The sequence below is a fragment of the Diceros bicornis genome, chromosome 20 (genome assembly GCF_020826845.1).
Source record: "Diceros bicornis minor isolate mBicDic1 chromosome 20, mDicBic1.mat.cur, whole genome shotgun sequence".
NCBI classification, from domain to species: domain Eukaryota; kingdom Metazoa; phylum Chordata; class Mammalia; order Perissodactyla; family Rhinocerotidae; genus Diceros; species Diceros bicornis.
This window is the reverse complement of record NC_080759.1, coordinates 5028965-5044227: the sequence shown is the minus strand read 5'-3', so window position 1 is coordinate 5044227 and position 15263 is coordinate 5028965. Positions and strand designations below refer to the sequence as shown.

Here is a 15263-nt window from a genome sequence, read left to right as displayed (position 1 = left end):
GTCAAACATGAGGCTTGGTACAGAGGCTCACAGTGCCCTGACATTATCTGTTCTGACTCAGGGCCACAGGGAGGGCTGCAAGGGTGGAATGTAGGATGGGGAAGTGTCCCTATATCAGCCACTGTACTAATGACCACACTGCCGGGGTCCTGGCCTTCCTGAGACTGACCCTTCCCCCGCTGCCCCATGGGGGAGGTCTCTTGCTTGTGAAATTAACTACCTTTAGTTCTTTTGTTCCAGATATACCTTTGGGAAACCCGTCTCGGGGACCTTAACGATCAATATGACTGTAAATGGTGTGGGGTACTACAGCCAAGAGGTGGGGCACCCTGTCCTCAGAACCAGGAAGGTAAGGACAAGGTCCCTGTGCTGCTCACCCAGGGGGTCCCTTCCTGCGGGGCCTGACCTGGGCTTCAGCTCCGTGATCATCCGTTTAATTTTACTTTTTAAACAGTTTATATGATGGGGAGTTTCCCATTGATAACATTCCTGCAGGCTGAACGTAGAGACCTTAGAAATTTTTTTTTAATTGTTGTCTTAATAGTTTATAACTGTGAAATTTTGGGTTGTACATTTTTGTTTGTCCATCACCATATATATGACTCCCTTCACCCCTTGTGCCCACCCCCCACCCCACCCCCACCCCCCTTGCCCCTGGTAACCACAATACAGTTTTCTCTGTCCATGTGTTGGTTTATACTCCACATATGAGTGAGATCATACAGTGTTTGTCTTTCTCCTTCTGGCTTATTTCACTTAATATAATACGCTCCAGGTCCATCCACGTTGTTGCAAATGGGACAATTTTGTCTTTTTTTATGGCTGAGTAGTATTCCATTGTATATATACACCACATTTTCTTAATCCACTCGTCAGTTGAGGGACACTTGGGTTGCTTCCACTTCTTGGCTATAGTGAATAATGCTGCAATGAACATAGAGGTGCATAAGCCTCTTTGGATTGTTGATTTCAGGTTTGTTGGATAGATTCCCAGTAGTGGGATAGCTGGATCATATGGTATTTCTATTTTTAATTCTTTGAGGAATCTCCATACTGTTTTCCATAGAGGCTGCACCAGTGTGCATTCCCACCAGCTGTGTATGAGGGTTCCTGTTTCTCCACATCCTCTCCAACACTTGTTGTTTTTTGTCTTGGTGATTGTAGCCATTCTAACGGGCGTGAGGTGATATCTTAGAGTAGTTTTGATTTGCATTTCCCCGATGATTAGTGATGTTGAACATCTTTTCATGTGCCTGTTGGCCATCTGTATATCTTCTTTGGAGAAGTGTCTGTTCATTTCCTCTGCCCATTTTTTGACTGGGTTGTTTGTTTTTTTGTTGTTCAGTTGTGTGAGTTCTTTATATATTACAGAGCTTAACCCCTTGTCAGATGTATGTTTTGCAAATATTCTCTCCCATCTGGTGGGTTGTCTATTCATTTTGATCCTGGTTTCATTTGTCTTGTAGAAGCTCTTTAATCTGATAAAGTCCCACTTGCTTATTTTTTCTTTAGTTTCCCTAGTCTGGGTAGGCATGTCATCCAAAACTCCCTTATGACCAATGTCAAATAGTGTGTTGCCTATATTTTCTTCTATGAGTTTTATGGTTTCAGGTCTCACCTTCAGGTCTTTGATCCATTTTGAGTTAATTTGTATGAATGGCGATAGCAGATGGTCCACTTTCTTTTTTTTATTTGTTTGTTTGTTTTGTTTTCTTTTGTTTTGTTTTTGTGAGGAAGATCAGCCCTGAGCTAACATCCATGCTAATCCTCCTCTTTTTGCTGAGGAAGACCAGCTCTGAGCTAACATCTATTGCCAATCCTCCTCCTTTTTTCCCCCCAAAGCCCCAGTAGATAGTTGTATGTCATAGTTGCACATCCTTCTAGTTGCTGTATGTGGGACGCGGCCTCAGCATGGCCGGAGAAGTGGTGCATCGGTGCGCGCCTGGGATCCGAACCCGGGCCGCCAGTAGCGGAGCACACGCACTTAACCGCTAAGCCACGGGGATGGCCCCTGATTTCTCCTTTAATTTCGTCAATGATCCATTGGTTGTTCAGTAGCATGTTGTTTAATCTCCACATCTTTGTCACTTTCCAAGTTTTTTCTTGTAGTTGATATCCAGTTTCATAGCATTATGGTCTGAAAAGATGCTTGTTATGATTTCAATCTTCTTAAATTTATTGAGGCTTGCCTTGTTTCCCATCATATGGTCTCTCCTAGAGAATGTTCCATGCATGCTTGAGAAGAATGTGTAGTCAGCTGTTTTTGATGGAGTGCTCTGTATATGTCTACTAGGTCCATCTCGTCCAGTTTTTCATTTAAGTCCACTGTTTCTTTGTTGACTTTTTGTCTGGATGATCTATCCATTGATGTAAGTGGGGTATTAAGATCCTCTACTATTATTGTGTTGTTGTTAGTGTCTCCTTTTAGGTTTGTTAATAGTTGCTTTATGTACCTTGGTGCTCCTATGTTGGGTGCATATATATTTATAATTGATATGTCTTCTTGATGGAGTGTCCCTTTTATCATTATATATTGCCCCTCTTTGTCTCTCTTAATCTGTTTTATCTTGAAGTCTACTTTGTCTGATATGAGTATGGCAACACCTGCTTTCTTTTGTTTGCCATTAGCTGGGAGTATTGTCTTCCATCCTTGCACTCTGAGCCTGTGCTTGTCTTTAGTGCTGAGATGTGTTTCCTGGAGGCAGCATATTGTTGGGTCTTGCTTTTTAATCCATTCTGTCACTCTGTGTCTTTTGATTGGAGGGTTCAATCCATTTACAAATAGAGTAATTATTGATATATGAGGGCTTAATGTTGCTGTTTTATCGCTTATTTTCTGGTTCTTTTGTATTTCCTTTGTTTCTTGTCTCGTGTGTTTCGGACTGCCAATTCTCAGTTTGTTTTCTCTTTATTTTTATGACTCTTTTAGTTTTCTCTTTATTTATCATATGTGATTTTTGTTCTGATTATTTGTTTAGTGGTTACCTTGAGGTTTGTATAAAAAATCTTGTGTATGGGGGCAGGCCCGGTGGCGCAAGCGGTTAAGTGCGTGTGCTCCGCTGCGGCGGCCCGGGGTTCGCTGGTTCGGATCCCGGGCGCGCACCGACGCACTGCTTGGTAAGCCATGCTGTGGCGGCGTCCCATATAAAGTGGAGGAAGATGGGCACCGATGTTAGCCCAGGGCCGTCTTCCTCAGCAAAAAAAAAAAAGGAGGAGGATTGGCGGATGTTAGCTCAGGGCTGATCTCCTCACAAAAAAAAAAAAAAAAAAAAAAAAAAATCTTGTGTATGAGCTAGTCCTTTTCTGATGACCTCTTATTTCCTTATACTAAGTCAATTCAATCTCTTTCCTCTTCCCCTTCTAAGTTATTCTTGTCACAACTTATTCTGTCTTGTGTTGTGGGTGTGTGTTTAAAGTGATGAGGTTATATTTATTTTTGGTGTTTTGCTTCCTTTGATCTTTGATTTTGGTATTTAAGTGGTTGCTAACCTATTCAGGTAAAGATCTACTATTTTTCTGATTTTGTCTACCTAGTTTTCTCCTTGCTCCAAGCATTGTATTCCCTTTCTCTTCTTTTTTTCAGGCCTGAGGGCCGCCTTGAGCATTTGTTGTAGTGGGGGGGTCTCATGGCCGTGAACTCCCTTAGCTTTTGTTTATCTGGGAAACTTATTATTTCCCCATCATATTTGAAGGATATTTTCACTGGATAGAGTATTCTTGGCTGAAAGTTTTTGTCTTTCAGTATTTTGAATGTATCATTCCAGTCTCTCCTAGCCTGTAAAGTTTCTGTTGAGAAATCCACTGAGAGCCTGATGAGAGTTCTTTTGTATGTTATTTTTTGGTTTTTGTCTAGCTGCCCTTAATATTGTTTCTTTGTCATTGACTTTTGCCAGCTTTACTACTATATGCCGTGGAGTGGGCCTTTGCCTGTTGACATATTTAGGGGACGTGTTGGCTTCACTTACTGGTATTTCCTGCTCCTTTGCCAGATTTGGGAAATTCTCAGCTATTATTTCCTTGAATAGGCTCTCTGTTCCTCTTTCCCTCTCTTCTCCCTCAGGAATACCTATAATTCTTATGTTACATTTTCTAATAGAGTCAGATATTTCTCGGAGACTTTCTTCATTTCTTATTAGTCTTAGTTGTCTCTCCTCTTCCATCTGGAGTATATCTGTATTCCTATCCTCTAAAGTGCTAATTCTTTCCTCCATATTGTCAGCTCTGTTCTTTAAAGATTCCAGATTCTCCTTTATCTACTCCATTGTGTTCTTCATCTCCATCAGCACTGATTGGTTTTTCTTTATGATTTCAATCTCTTTTGTGAAGAAACTCCTTATCCCTTTGAATTGTTTATCTGTGTTTTTTTTTGTATTTTGTTGAGCTTTTTTATGATAGCTATTTTGAATTCTCTCTCATTTAGGTTATGGATTTCTGTGCCCTCAGGATTGATTTCTGGGTGCTTGTCATTTTCCTTCTGGTCTGGCAATTTAATGTACTTTTGCATCATGGTTGCTGTATTCGCTTTGTTTTTTCCTCATCCTGGAAATATCTGGTTGTGGTTTCCACCTGCCGCCACTGTGTGGGGGTCAAGGGCTGTGTAATCTGAGCCCCCTGCGCTCCGTGGTGGCTGCTTGTGCTCTGTGGTGGCTGCCTGCGCTCTGCCCCGGCTGCTGTGACTGGTCGGCTGAGCTGCAGTGTCGGGCATGTGGGGGGGAGGGGCTCTCTCTTTTGCCTGCCGGGTCCCTGGTTGGGGGGCTTCTAGCTCGCCCCTCGTTATCCGCTCTCCTGGGGTGCTCAAATGTTGATGGCACCCCTGCAGCAGTTCTGAGTCCTCTGTGTGGGAGTTTCCCACTGGCTGAGAGAGCCTGAAGAGCTAGGGTTTCCCCACAAAGGGCCGCCTCTCCCCCTCTCTGGGAGCTGCGGGGACCAAATTGCCGATCTGATGGGGAGGGAGAGGATTTCTCCTTACCTCTCCCCACTTCCTCTGGGGACCCCAGCACGTCCACTCTTAGATGTGTGGCAGTGTGGCTCTTTCCAATGTCCCTTTGTGCTGTGTGAGAGTCCCTTGTTGGTCTATGAATGTCCCTTTTGTTGTATCTTATCGGGGGAAGAGTTTACGGGAAAGCTCACTCTGCTGTGATGCTGACGTCACTTAGAAAATTTTTTAAAAGGAAGAAAATAAAGATGTCGTGTCCTCCAACGGGCAAACACAACCACTATTGATATTGTGGTGTGTTTCCTCCCAAGATATTTTATGTAAAGTTTTTTTAAAAAATAATTTTATTGAGATATAGTTTACATACCACACAATTTAAATACCCATATAGAGTGTAGAATTCAGTAGTTTTTAGTATATTGACAGAGTTGTGCAACCATCACCGCTACTCAGTTTTAGAATATTTCCACCATCCCCCAAATCTATCCTGTCGTTTTGCAGTTAATCCTTGTTTCCATCCCCAGTGCCTGGCAGCCACTTACGTACTTTCTGTCTCTATGGATTTGCCTATTCTGGACATTTCATCTAAATGGATCACACACCATGTGGCCTTTTGTGTCTGGCTTCTTTCACTCAGCATAAAATTTTCAAGATTCATCCACTTTTTAGCGTGTGTCATAGCTTCATTCCTTTTTATGGCTAGTACTATTCCATTGTATGGCTATGCCACATTTTGTTTATATATAAATCCAGTGATGGACATTTGGGTTGTTTCCACTGTTTGGCGATTAGAAGCAGTGCTGCTCTGAACATACGTGTACAAGTTTTGGTGTGGATGCATGTTTTCATTTCTCATGAGTGTGGAATTCCTGGGTCATATGGTGTGGAATTAAATGAAGACCATCCAAATAAGGAGGAGCAAAGCCTGTCTATTCAGAGATGGCTATGGCAAGGGAGTCAGCCACCATCACTTGCATTTGGCAGAGACTCAAAGGCAGGCGGAGAAGTGGGAAAGCTTTACAGTGAAGAAAAAGTGTCAACATAAAAAGCAAATTTTCCTGTTATTCTATCTCAAAATGAGTTTATTTGGGAACAGCCAGAAGAATTGCAAGTTGGGATGTGCATGCTATGGCAAACCACAGGCAAATCCAGAAAGAAAGGAGGGAGCTGCATTTATAGAGAAAAAGAGGGAGTAGGGAGGGGCTGTTCTGAAGGAAAGTCCATTGGGGGAAAGGAGCAGTTCTGGGTGGCAATGGCTTCTCATTGGCTGAGCTGCGGCATTTCTCATTGGCTGAGCTGTGGTGTTTCTCATTGGCTGAGCTGTGGTGTTTCTCATTGGCTGAGCTGTAGTGTTTCTCATTGGCTGGGGTGCAGTGTTTCTCATTGGCTGAGCTGTGGCATTTCTCATGGGCTGGGCTGCAACATTTCTCATTGGCTGAGCTGTGGTGTTTCTCATTGGCTGAGCTGTGGCATTTCTCATGGGCTGGGCTGCAGCATTTCTCATTGGCTGAGCTGTGGTGTTTCTCATTGGCTGGGCTGTAGTGTTTCTCATTGGCTGGGCTGTGGCATTGCTCGTTGGCTGAGCAACAGCATTTCTCGTTGGCTGAGCTGTGGCATTTCTCATTGGCTGGGCTGCGGCATTTCTTGTTGGCTAAGCTGCGACATTTCTCATTGGCTGGGCTGTGGCATTTCTCATTGGCTGAGCTGTGATGTTTCCCATTGGCTGGGCTGTCACCAGGTGGGGAGAGAAATCATCCTTCAGTAGTGAAGTAGTTTTACTTTGTGCTCAAGATGCAAGTGTCCTCTCTTCCTGTTTGGTGTAATTGATGGTGTGTGATGGGAGTGAGAGTCCCCCCAACAGGCCCTCCGGAGCCAGTTTAGTTGAGGTTTCTTCTATTAATTTCCACAAAGGGAAGGCAGCTTCAGGTGTGCCCTGACTGGAGGTTGTTGACTTGGGGAAGCTGGAGGCGTCTAACTAGAAGCAGGGCATCCTACGTGATTGGTTAGGGGAGCATACTTGGTTTTCTCCAGTTGGTCCTAAGTTGGAAGTGGGGGGAAAGATCAGGGAAATTTTCAGTTATTAATCAAGTCCTGCCCATCTGGGGCCATTGTTCTGCATGGTTGTTAGAGATAGGGGTCTCACTTCCTAGAAGTCTGAGTTGTAGGTAATGGGTTGGCTTCCTGGGCTGGTGACTGTAGGTCGTGGGTCAGAGTCCTTTTTTGCTGTAGGGTCTGGCATTGGTCCGTTTGTACACTCGGTCTCTCAGTGTAACTCCGTGTTTAGCTGTTTGAGAAACTCCCGCACTGTTTTCCAAAGCAGCTGCATGACTTCACTTTTCTGTGTATGTGAAGTTTTATAACCTGGATTTGGGTTTCTTCTGCAAGTTAACGTTACATTTTGAGTGTGCTGCAGTGTCATGTGCACACCCCTCCTGGAAAGTCTGTGCCTCTGTGGGGGCCTCCAACACTGAACCCTGTCAGTGCCTGCCCGGCCCCACCTCCACTCAAAGCTACTTCTCACCCCTTCCCTTCTCCCTGGGGGCGGGGCTGCCCATTGGTGGTGGCCCTTGTCTTAATTCTCTCGTTTACTGAGTGATTCACTCCACAGCTGTTTCTGGATGTGGGTGGGTCCTGAGATAGGGGTCGAATGTGGGGAGATCTGTGCCCCGGGATGGGGAGGGGAGTGAGTGCTCCGGAGTGGGACCAACCGGGTTTAAATCCCCAGTCTGCTGTCTGGCCCAAAGGGGATTGTCGTACCTTCTGCCCAAGGAAGTCAACGCCCCTCCTCCCCGGGACATAGTGCATATCCAGCAAGGGATCTGTTCCCCCGTGGTGACCCTGACCTAGGTTGGGTGTGTCATTGAGTGTCCGCCTAGCCCTCTAAGAGGCCAGAGAGTCCTCAACTATGGGTGTGTGTCTGAAAGTCATCCCTTGAAGCCGCTCCAACTCCAAGTGAAAACAGCCCACGTGTTTGCTGCCTCCAGATCCACAGCTCCCAGGACTTCGACATCTGCGTGAAGGACATGATCCTGGCCGATGTCCCCAAGCACTTCCAGGGCACTGTCAGCATCTGGGCCACAGTGACCAGCATGGACGGGAGCCAGCAGGCGGGCTTCGACAACTCCACCCCCGTCCAGAGGCAGCTGGTGGGTGTCCGGTACTCTAAGGACACCAGGAAGCAGTTTAAGCTGGGTCTGTCCTATGTGGGGAAGGTGAGTGTGGGGGAGGCGCCGAGCAGGGCCCATCCAAGGTTGCAGGCTCTGCACTGCCTCCCATCCCAGCTCCCATCCGAAGACCACTGTGAAACCACTGCAGTGGGTGCCACGGGCCCTGCAATGGTGACTTGGCTGAAAACAGTGTCCTTTGGTTGCATTGGCATAGACTTTGCTCTCTTGGGACCAAGCGGCTGCTTTGCTGAGCATGGTGAGAGCTGGTGCTCCAGGGTGAGGGGGACTGGACATTTTGCTCCACCTAAAAGTGTGGTCTACTTTATGCCACACAGATAGACGTTCCGGTACCTACAGCAATAGACCAAGGCACTGTGCATCCATTTATAAGATCAGTTCCTGTGAGGCATGCCTTTCTTACTCGAGTTGACGTTATCTCTGGATGACCTAACATCTGAGTCCCCAAAAGGCAGATCCTTGTCCCTGACACAGACTGATTCAGACCCCTGGGGAAAGCAGCATTTTGGATGAGCCTCGGCCTCCTTCCCACCCACCACGCCATCTTATACACAGTCAAGTCTGAGGTGACCAAAAATCTGAGATCCTTCTCCTAATTGCTGAACTGGGGCATCCCAATTGCAACTGAGGGAGCAAGGCCAGTGGAACCAGTGTCACACCAGGGGGAAGCCAGTCTCGCCTCCAGACCCCTGCTTCTGCCCAGCACCCACACCCTTGGCCCCTCTTGCCTCCCACGGGTCACCCACAGGATCCTGGTAGTCCGTGCTCACTCTGTCCACCTCTTGCTCCACTCTGGGACTTGCCTTCTCTCCTTCTTGCTAGGACCTGAGCCAACACTGCCCCACACGTAGAGACACAGCTGCTGTGCCCCTGGGTTGTAGAGTCTCAGTTTGACAGTCAGAACTTGTCTGAAGGAGGAGCATGGGGCTGTCGGTTCAGTGAAAGGGGAACGTTTCACACACAGCAGAGAAATTATCCACTGTCTGCATTAAAGAACAGAGCTGGTAATGAGGATCATGCCGGCTGAAGCCCCCATCACCCCTTCGACGAATACCTGCACAGTTGATGGACTGCTCCAGGGTCTGTCAGGGGCCACTGGCCATAGTTCTTCCACAACACCCGTCTCTTCTGAGCCTTCCTTCTGACCGCCTTTTCTCCCGTCTGAAGGAGCGGAGTCTGGGTCACGCGGGACTGGCCACAGCATCGCTCGCTCTGCTCCTGCACCGGGGCAGCAGCAGGCTCATGGCCAGCACATGGTGACTTGTTCGTGGAGACCAACGGAGTAGAAACGAGAGTCCAGAAATAAGTGCAACGGTGGATGGACGTGGAGTCTCTGTGTGACCCTAGCCAACTGCATTGCATGCCCTGCTTCTAGTCAGCTGCCTACAGCTTCCCCATGCCTCCCATCGGGGTGCACCTGAAGCTGCCTTCCCTTTTCTTCACTGTAAAGCTTTCCTACTTCTCTGCCTGCCTTTGAGTCTCTCCCAAATGCAAGTGGTGGTGGCTGACTCCGTTGCTACAGCTGGCTCTGAGCAAATAGCCTTTGCTCGTCCTTATTTGGGTGGTCTTCATTTAATTCCACACCATGCAACCCAGGAATTCCATATTACCACATGGCACCAGGCTGAGGACTGGCACACGGTGACTTGTACCTTGTGACTTCTTTGCCAAGTCCAAGGTCATGAAGATTTCTCCCTACATTTTTTCCTAAGAGTTTTATAGTTTTAGCTCTTACATTCAGGTCTGTGATCCGTTTTGAGTTAATTTTTGCATATGGTGTGAGGTAGGGGTCCAGCTTCACTCTTTTGAGTTAATTTTTGCATATGGTGTGAGGTAGGGGTCCAGCTTCACTCTTTTGAGTTAATTTTTTGCATATGGTGTAAGGTAGGGGTCCAGCTTCGCTCTTTTGCACGTGGAGATCCAGTTGTCCCAGCACCATCTGTTGAAGAGACTGTTCTGTCCCCAGTGAATGGTCTTGGCTGCATTGTGGAAAATCAGTCGGCCCTGGATGGGTGAGTTTCTATCGGGACTCTCAGTTCCATCCATTGATCCATGTGGCTCTCCCTGTGCCAGCACCACACTGCCTTGATGACTGTAGCTTTGTAGTGACTTCTGAAATTGGGGTGTGTGAGCTCTTCTTTGTTCGAAGTTCTTCTTCAGGATTGCTTTGGCTATTTGGGGCCCCTTGCAATTCCCTGTGAATTTTAGCATCAGCTTGTCAGTTTCTGCACAGAAGCCAGCTGGGCTTCTGGTGGGTGTTGGGTGGGGTCGTTAGATCAGTTTCAGGGGTGTTGCTGTCCTAACCACGTCGAATCTTTGGTGACTCCTTCCAGGTAGAGCTGTCCTACCTGGATGGCAGCCCGGCTGACGGGGTGACGGTCCAGATCAGAGCAGAGCTGACGCCGAAGGATAGCATCTACACCACGGAATCTGTGTCCCGGGGAGGGCTGGTGGGGTTTGAAATCCCTTCCATCCCCACGTCAGCCCAGCACATGTGGCTGGAGGTGGGTGAGTCACCTGGACCCTTGTCATCCAGCCAGCAGGCATGAACTCAGTGGGCCTGGGGCCATCCCTGCCCGGAGGGAGTTCACGGTCCAGTGGGGTGCCTGACAGGAACGGGTAACCCAACCATCCCAGGGTGAGGTGGAAGGCCGAGAAGAGGTGAGGGTGCCTGGCTGCCCCAAGGAAAATATCCGAAAGCTCAGAGCTGGTGTGTTAAGAATATGCAGATTATGACCTGAGGAATGAGAAGGCACAAAGCCACCCACAGGGGCTGGCGGGTAGCACCACTGGCATCCGAGCTCCTGCTTTGGGGAAGTGAAAACCCCGGGGCTGTTTGATTGAAGGTGCAGTTTCAATACACTCACACAAAGGAAGTAAAGTCACAAGGTGTTTACTCACAGGTCCCAAAATGGGGGTGCAGTGAGCCGGGGGAGGGACAATCCTCCATCCCAGGTCACGGGCGAACCGGAGAGAGAGCAGGGCAGCAAGTGCCTGGCACTTGAAAGGTGGTTGGGGCAGTGGTTACCGATTTTCCTGGCCTCACTCCTAGTGGTTGTTCTAAAGGAGCCCCGGGACAGCACGGCAGGGGCTTGTGGTGGGCCTCCAGAGCCCAGGCCCTCGTCCGTGTGTCCAGACTCGGGCTGAGCAGGGTTGTAAACTGCTTACATGTAAAATGATGTCAGATGCTTAGGCAGCGACTCAAAACGGCTGTTTGCTCATCATGGGGGTCTCCCCGGGTGCACTCCCGACTGTGGGGAAGGCCAGCCGGGCTGCGTCTGGGGGTTGCAAGAGTGAGTGCAGGAGCCTGGAGGCCACAGTGTAACCGGGCCCTGCAGGTGCTCGTATTGCGGAGGACGTGGCTGCCGCCCCTCCTGGGGCACTTGGGGTGTACCTGGAAGGCCGCGCCTGGGACAGAGTCATCTGGTTTTAAGACCCGGTGGTCACTCCGGAGCCCATGATAGGAGGTGGTTGGGAAGGCCACAGGTGGGCAGGCAGGAGGCGGTGGTGGAGGGGGCACCGAGCCTGCAGCTATTGAGGTAGAATTGGCAGGACTTGGTGTCAGATTGGCAGGGGAGGGAGGCCCAAGAGTGATACACAGGGTGTCCCAGCTCCTGGCTCTGTGACCGGGTGGTGGGCATGGCGGCCCCACAGACACTGGGGTGGCAGGGACAAGGGGGCAGCTGAGAATAAATGTGTAGGTGGGAGCCAAGGACACTTGTGGTCACTGTGCCCCCTGTGGGTGACACGTCCCTAAAGATTTTTAAGCACCAAAGCTAAAATCTGAGGAGTCCCTAGGCCACCCCCGCATTTTACCAACTGGCTACAAATTCAAGGGTTTCTGCTACCCCACACCTCACAATTACAGTTTTTTTAAATGATTGAAAGACTCGCTTTTATTTTCATTAGTCCTTTAGCAATTAAGTAGCAGCAAAGTCCGCAAATGACTACAAAGGCCAGAATCAGCTGAATAAGTTTGTCTCCCATATATATATGTCCCCAAATTAGCTTTCCCCAAAAATGTCACTTATTGAAAAGATATTCTATTTCTATTCCCAAATACTTCTTAGGAAAAGGTCTGTGATTTTTTTTAAGGAGAATCAATTTTAAACATTTTTTAAATTGAGATATAATTGACATATAATGTTATATTAGTTTTGATTTGATATTTGTGTAGATTGTGAAATGCGCACCACAGTAAGTCTAGTTAACATCTGTCACCACACACAGTTACAGATTTTTTTTCTTATGATGGGACCTTTTAAGGTCTACTCTCTCAGCAGCTTCAAATATGCAATACAGTGTTCTTAACTGTAGTCACCGTGCTGGATGTTGCATCCCCAGGACTTATTTTGTAACTGAGAGTTTGTATCTTTTGCAATGACAATTTTATTATAGTAAAACCATACAAATTAGGACCAACCAAAGAGGGAGGCCTGTGGGCGAGAGCTGAGAGAGTCCCAAATGCGAAGCTTTGTGTGCCGTCCCGGTGGAGCTGGTACACATCACCCTCCGCTCCTCAGTGTGTGACAGTACACACAGAGACCTGCCAGTGAGGAGCTCACGCACACTTCTGTGTCCACAGTTTCTGTTGGGGTTTCATAATTTCCTAATTGGCCTGGTTGATTGAGTCATTGGCCGCTCGACTGAACACAGTCTGCAGCCGCCTCCTCTCCTCAGAGGTCCGCTGATACCATGTGGCTACAAGCCCCAACCCTCTAATCACTCAGGTAGTCTTTTCCAATGTGGCTGCCCCCGTGACCCGCCACAAATAATGAAGACACTCTCGTCACTTGGGGAAATTCCCGGACTTTGGAGGCCACTTCCCAGGAACTGGGACAAAGGCGGCCGACTTCTTTATTCTTTGTCACACAGAGGTCCTAGACGCCCCCTTCTGGTGTCTCCCTTGTGTTAGCTGCACTCTCTGAGCAGCAAGAGAAGGTGACAGGATCAACCCCCCAAAGGAGCACACACACTGTCACGGCCCAGGCCGGGTCGGGGGGCAGGGGGAGGGCCGGAGCTCCAGGCGGAGCTGGTCTAGCACAGCCGCCCCCTCCTGCCCGCTGTCTCCTCTGTGTTCACTTCCCGGGCGGCTTATCCCCTCCTGCTGGAACCTGGGCACCTGCCCCTGCCTGAGCCAACGCCTGACACCCTGTGGCCAGTGCCGGGCGCCTGCCTCCCACAGAGCTGAGGAGCAGGCTAGTCACACTGGGCCTCATTCTCTGGGCGTTGGGGGAGGGGTCCCCAAAGGGGAATTGGAGCCTAGGAGGGCCTGGCAGAAGCATCCCCAAGGCCCTCTGCCGACGCCAGGCACCCAGCCCTGACCAAGTACCCCCATTCTTCAGACCAAGGTGACGCCAATCAACAGGAAGCCTGTGGAGCCCGGTACCTGCCCAGCTACCTCTGTCTCAGCAGCTGGTGCTCCCCAAGCCAGTGTCACCTGAAGCTGCAGCTGCAGCCGCCGTCCCGGCCCCTGCAGGTACGGCTCTCAGCTGCTGCTCCTCCCAGGCAGGACAGGGCCCAGGAAGTGGCGTGCTCGTGCCTCCCGGGGACCTGCGCGTGCCCCAGCAGGGCTGATGCTGCCGCCGGTGCCAGAGCCCCATTCGTCCAGCAAAGGGAGCCATTCTGCAGAGTAAATGCCCTGTAAGTTATTTACAATGGACGTTTAGGCTGTGGCCCACGTTTTACTGTGATAAACATGATTCCTGCCCTCAGGGTGCCACCGGGCCCAGGCCTGAGACCAGACCCCCTCACTGTTGGCCCGGGTTCCCCGCTGTCTGGAGCCTTTCACTTCTTGTTCGAAGGCACCGAGAGTTGCCCCACTCAGACGCTACCAGACCCTTCGAGTCAAAGATGAGACTGACTTAGAGCTGGGTCTCCTGTTAATTCTTCCTGAGTTTGTTGTTTCACAATCCTAGTTAAGTAAGATACATGGAGACGTGTGTGGAGATACGGATCTGTAAAAACTGAGCAGAGGCGTGGAGAGTTCCCACGCACCCTGTCCCTGCACAGTTTCCCCATCTTGCATTAGTTGTGACACGTTTGTCACAGTTGATGAGCCAGTGTCGATGCCGTATTATTAACTCAAGCCCGCAGTGCACACTAGGGCTCCCTCTCCTGGGCACGTTTTATGACCTAGGACGACGTCACGCATCCCTCAGGACAGTGTCATACAGAGCGCTCTCACTGTCTCAGAAATCCCTGTGCTCCATCTAACCCCTGGCAACCGCTGCTCTTTTCCCTGTCTCTCTACTTTTGTGTTTTCCAGCATGTCCTGTGGTTGGAATCACACAGCCTTTTCAAATTGGCTTCTTTACTTAGCAATTTGCATTGAAGGTTCCTCTGTGTCTTTTCAGGACCTGAGAGCTGCTTTGATGTAAGTGAGAATAGCACTCTTGTATGTACGGAAGAACTGTAGCATCCCTATTGAACAACACACATGCATGTGCTCAGTGAACAACACACATGCATGTGCTCAGTGAAGCACTCCGTTCACTCCCTTGACCGAGAGCGCCGAGGGCTGAGCCTGGCTGCCGTGGGTGGTGGCAGGCTCGCCAGCATCGCTCCTAATGGAAACCACTTGCCGTCCTGGCTCCCAGGCCCAACCGGCCCCGTAAACCTCTGGCACTCTTTTCCGAGAGCTGCTGCCCAGACCCAAGGCCACGAGTAGCCCCCGGGATGCAGCTCAGAGGACCCGCGGCGCTGGGCTGCTGATTCCCTGGGCCCAGCAGGCCTGTGCAGGGGTTACGAGAACAAGAACCACGGAGGAGATGGTGCCCAGGTTGGATGAACACGCTGTTCTTGTTACAGTGCTGTTCACCCAGTGTCGCAGTGTGGGGAGGTCGGAGTTGGCTGCCTTCCCACGGGGCAGGAAGAGCCCTGTGTCCCAACTGCTGGTACCGCTGTTCCCAGTAGGTGAGGACTTGTCTGGGCCACTCAGACTTTCCTCTCTGAGGGGCATCTCCATCCTCCCTGAGTCGGTCAGCAGCTCCAGCTTCCCCTGCCAGACCGTCGTTGAGGGGCCCTGGGCGAGACCTCAGGGCACTGAGGCAAGGTGGCTGTGGTTGGTCCAGCCGGCGCTCTATGTCAGGGCCCTTCCCCTTCCCCTGGCACCAAGGCACATGCAGGGAGGAGCTAGTCTG

General features: G+C 49.6%; 1 protein-coding gene across 1 annotated transcript in view; it reads left to right on the top strand.

The window, feature by feature from the left end:
* CPAMD8 (C3 and PZP like alpha-2-macroglobulin domain containing 8) overlaps positions 1 to 15263 on the top strand; it is a 93961-nt gene that overhangs the window by 20000 nt on the left and 58698 nt on the right. Inside the window, 5 exon segments of the mRNA XM_058563435.1 lie at positions 241 to 349; positions 7921 to 8148; positions 10455 to 10625; positions 13467 to 13494; positions 13497 to 13600. Of these exon segments, the coding sequence (XP_058419418.1) occupies positions 241 to 349; positions 7921 to 8148; positions 10455 to 10625; positions 13467 to 13494; positions 13497 to 13600 (640 nt within the window).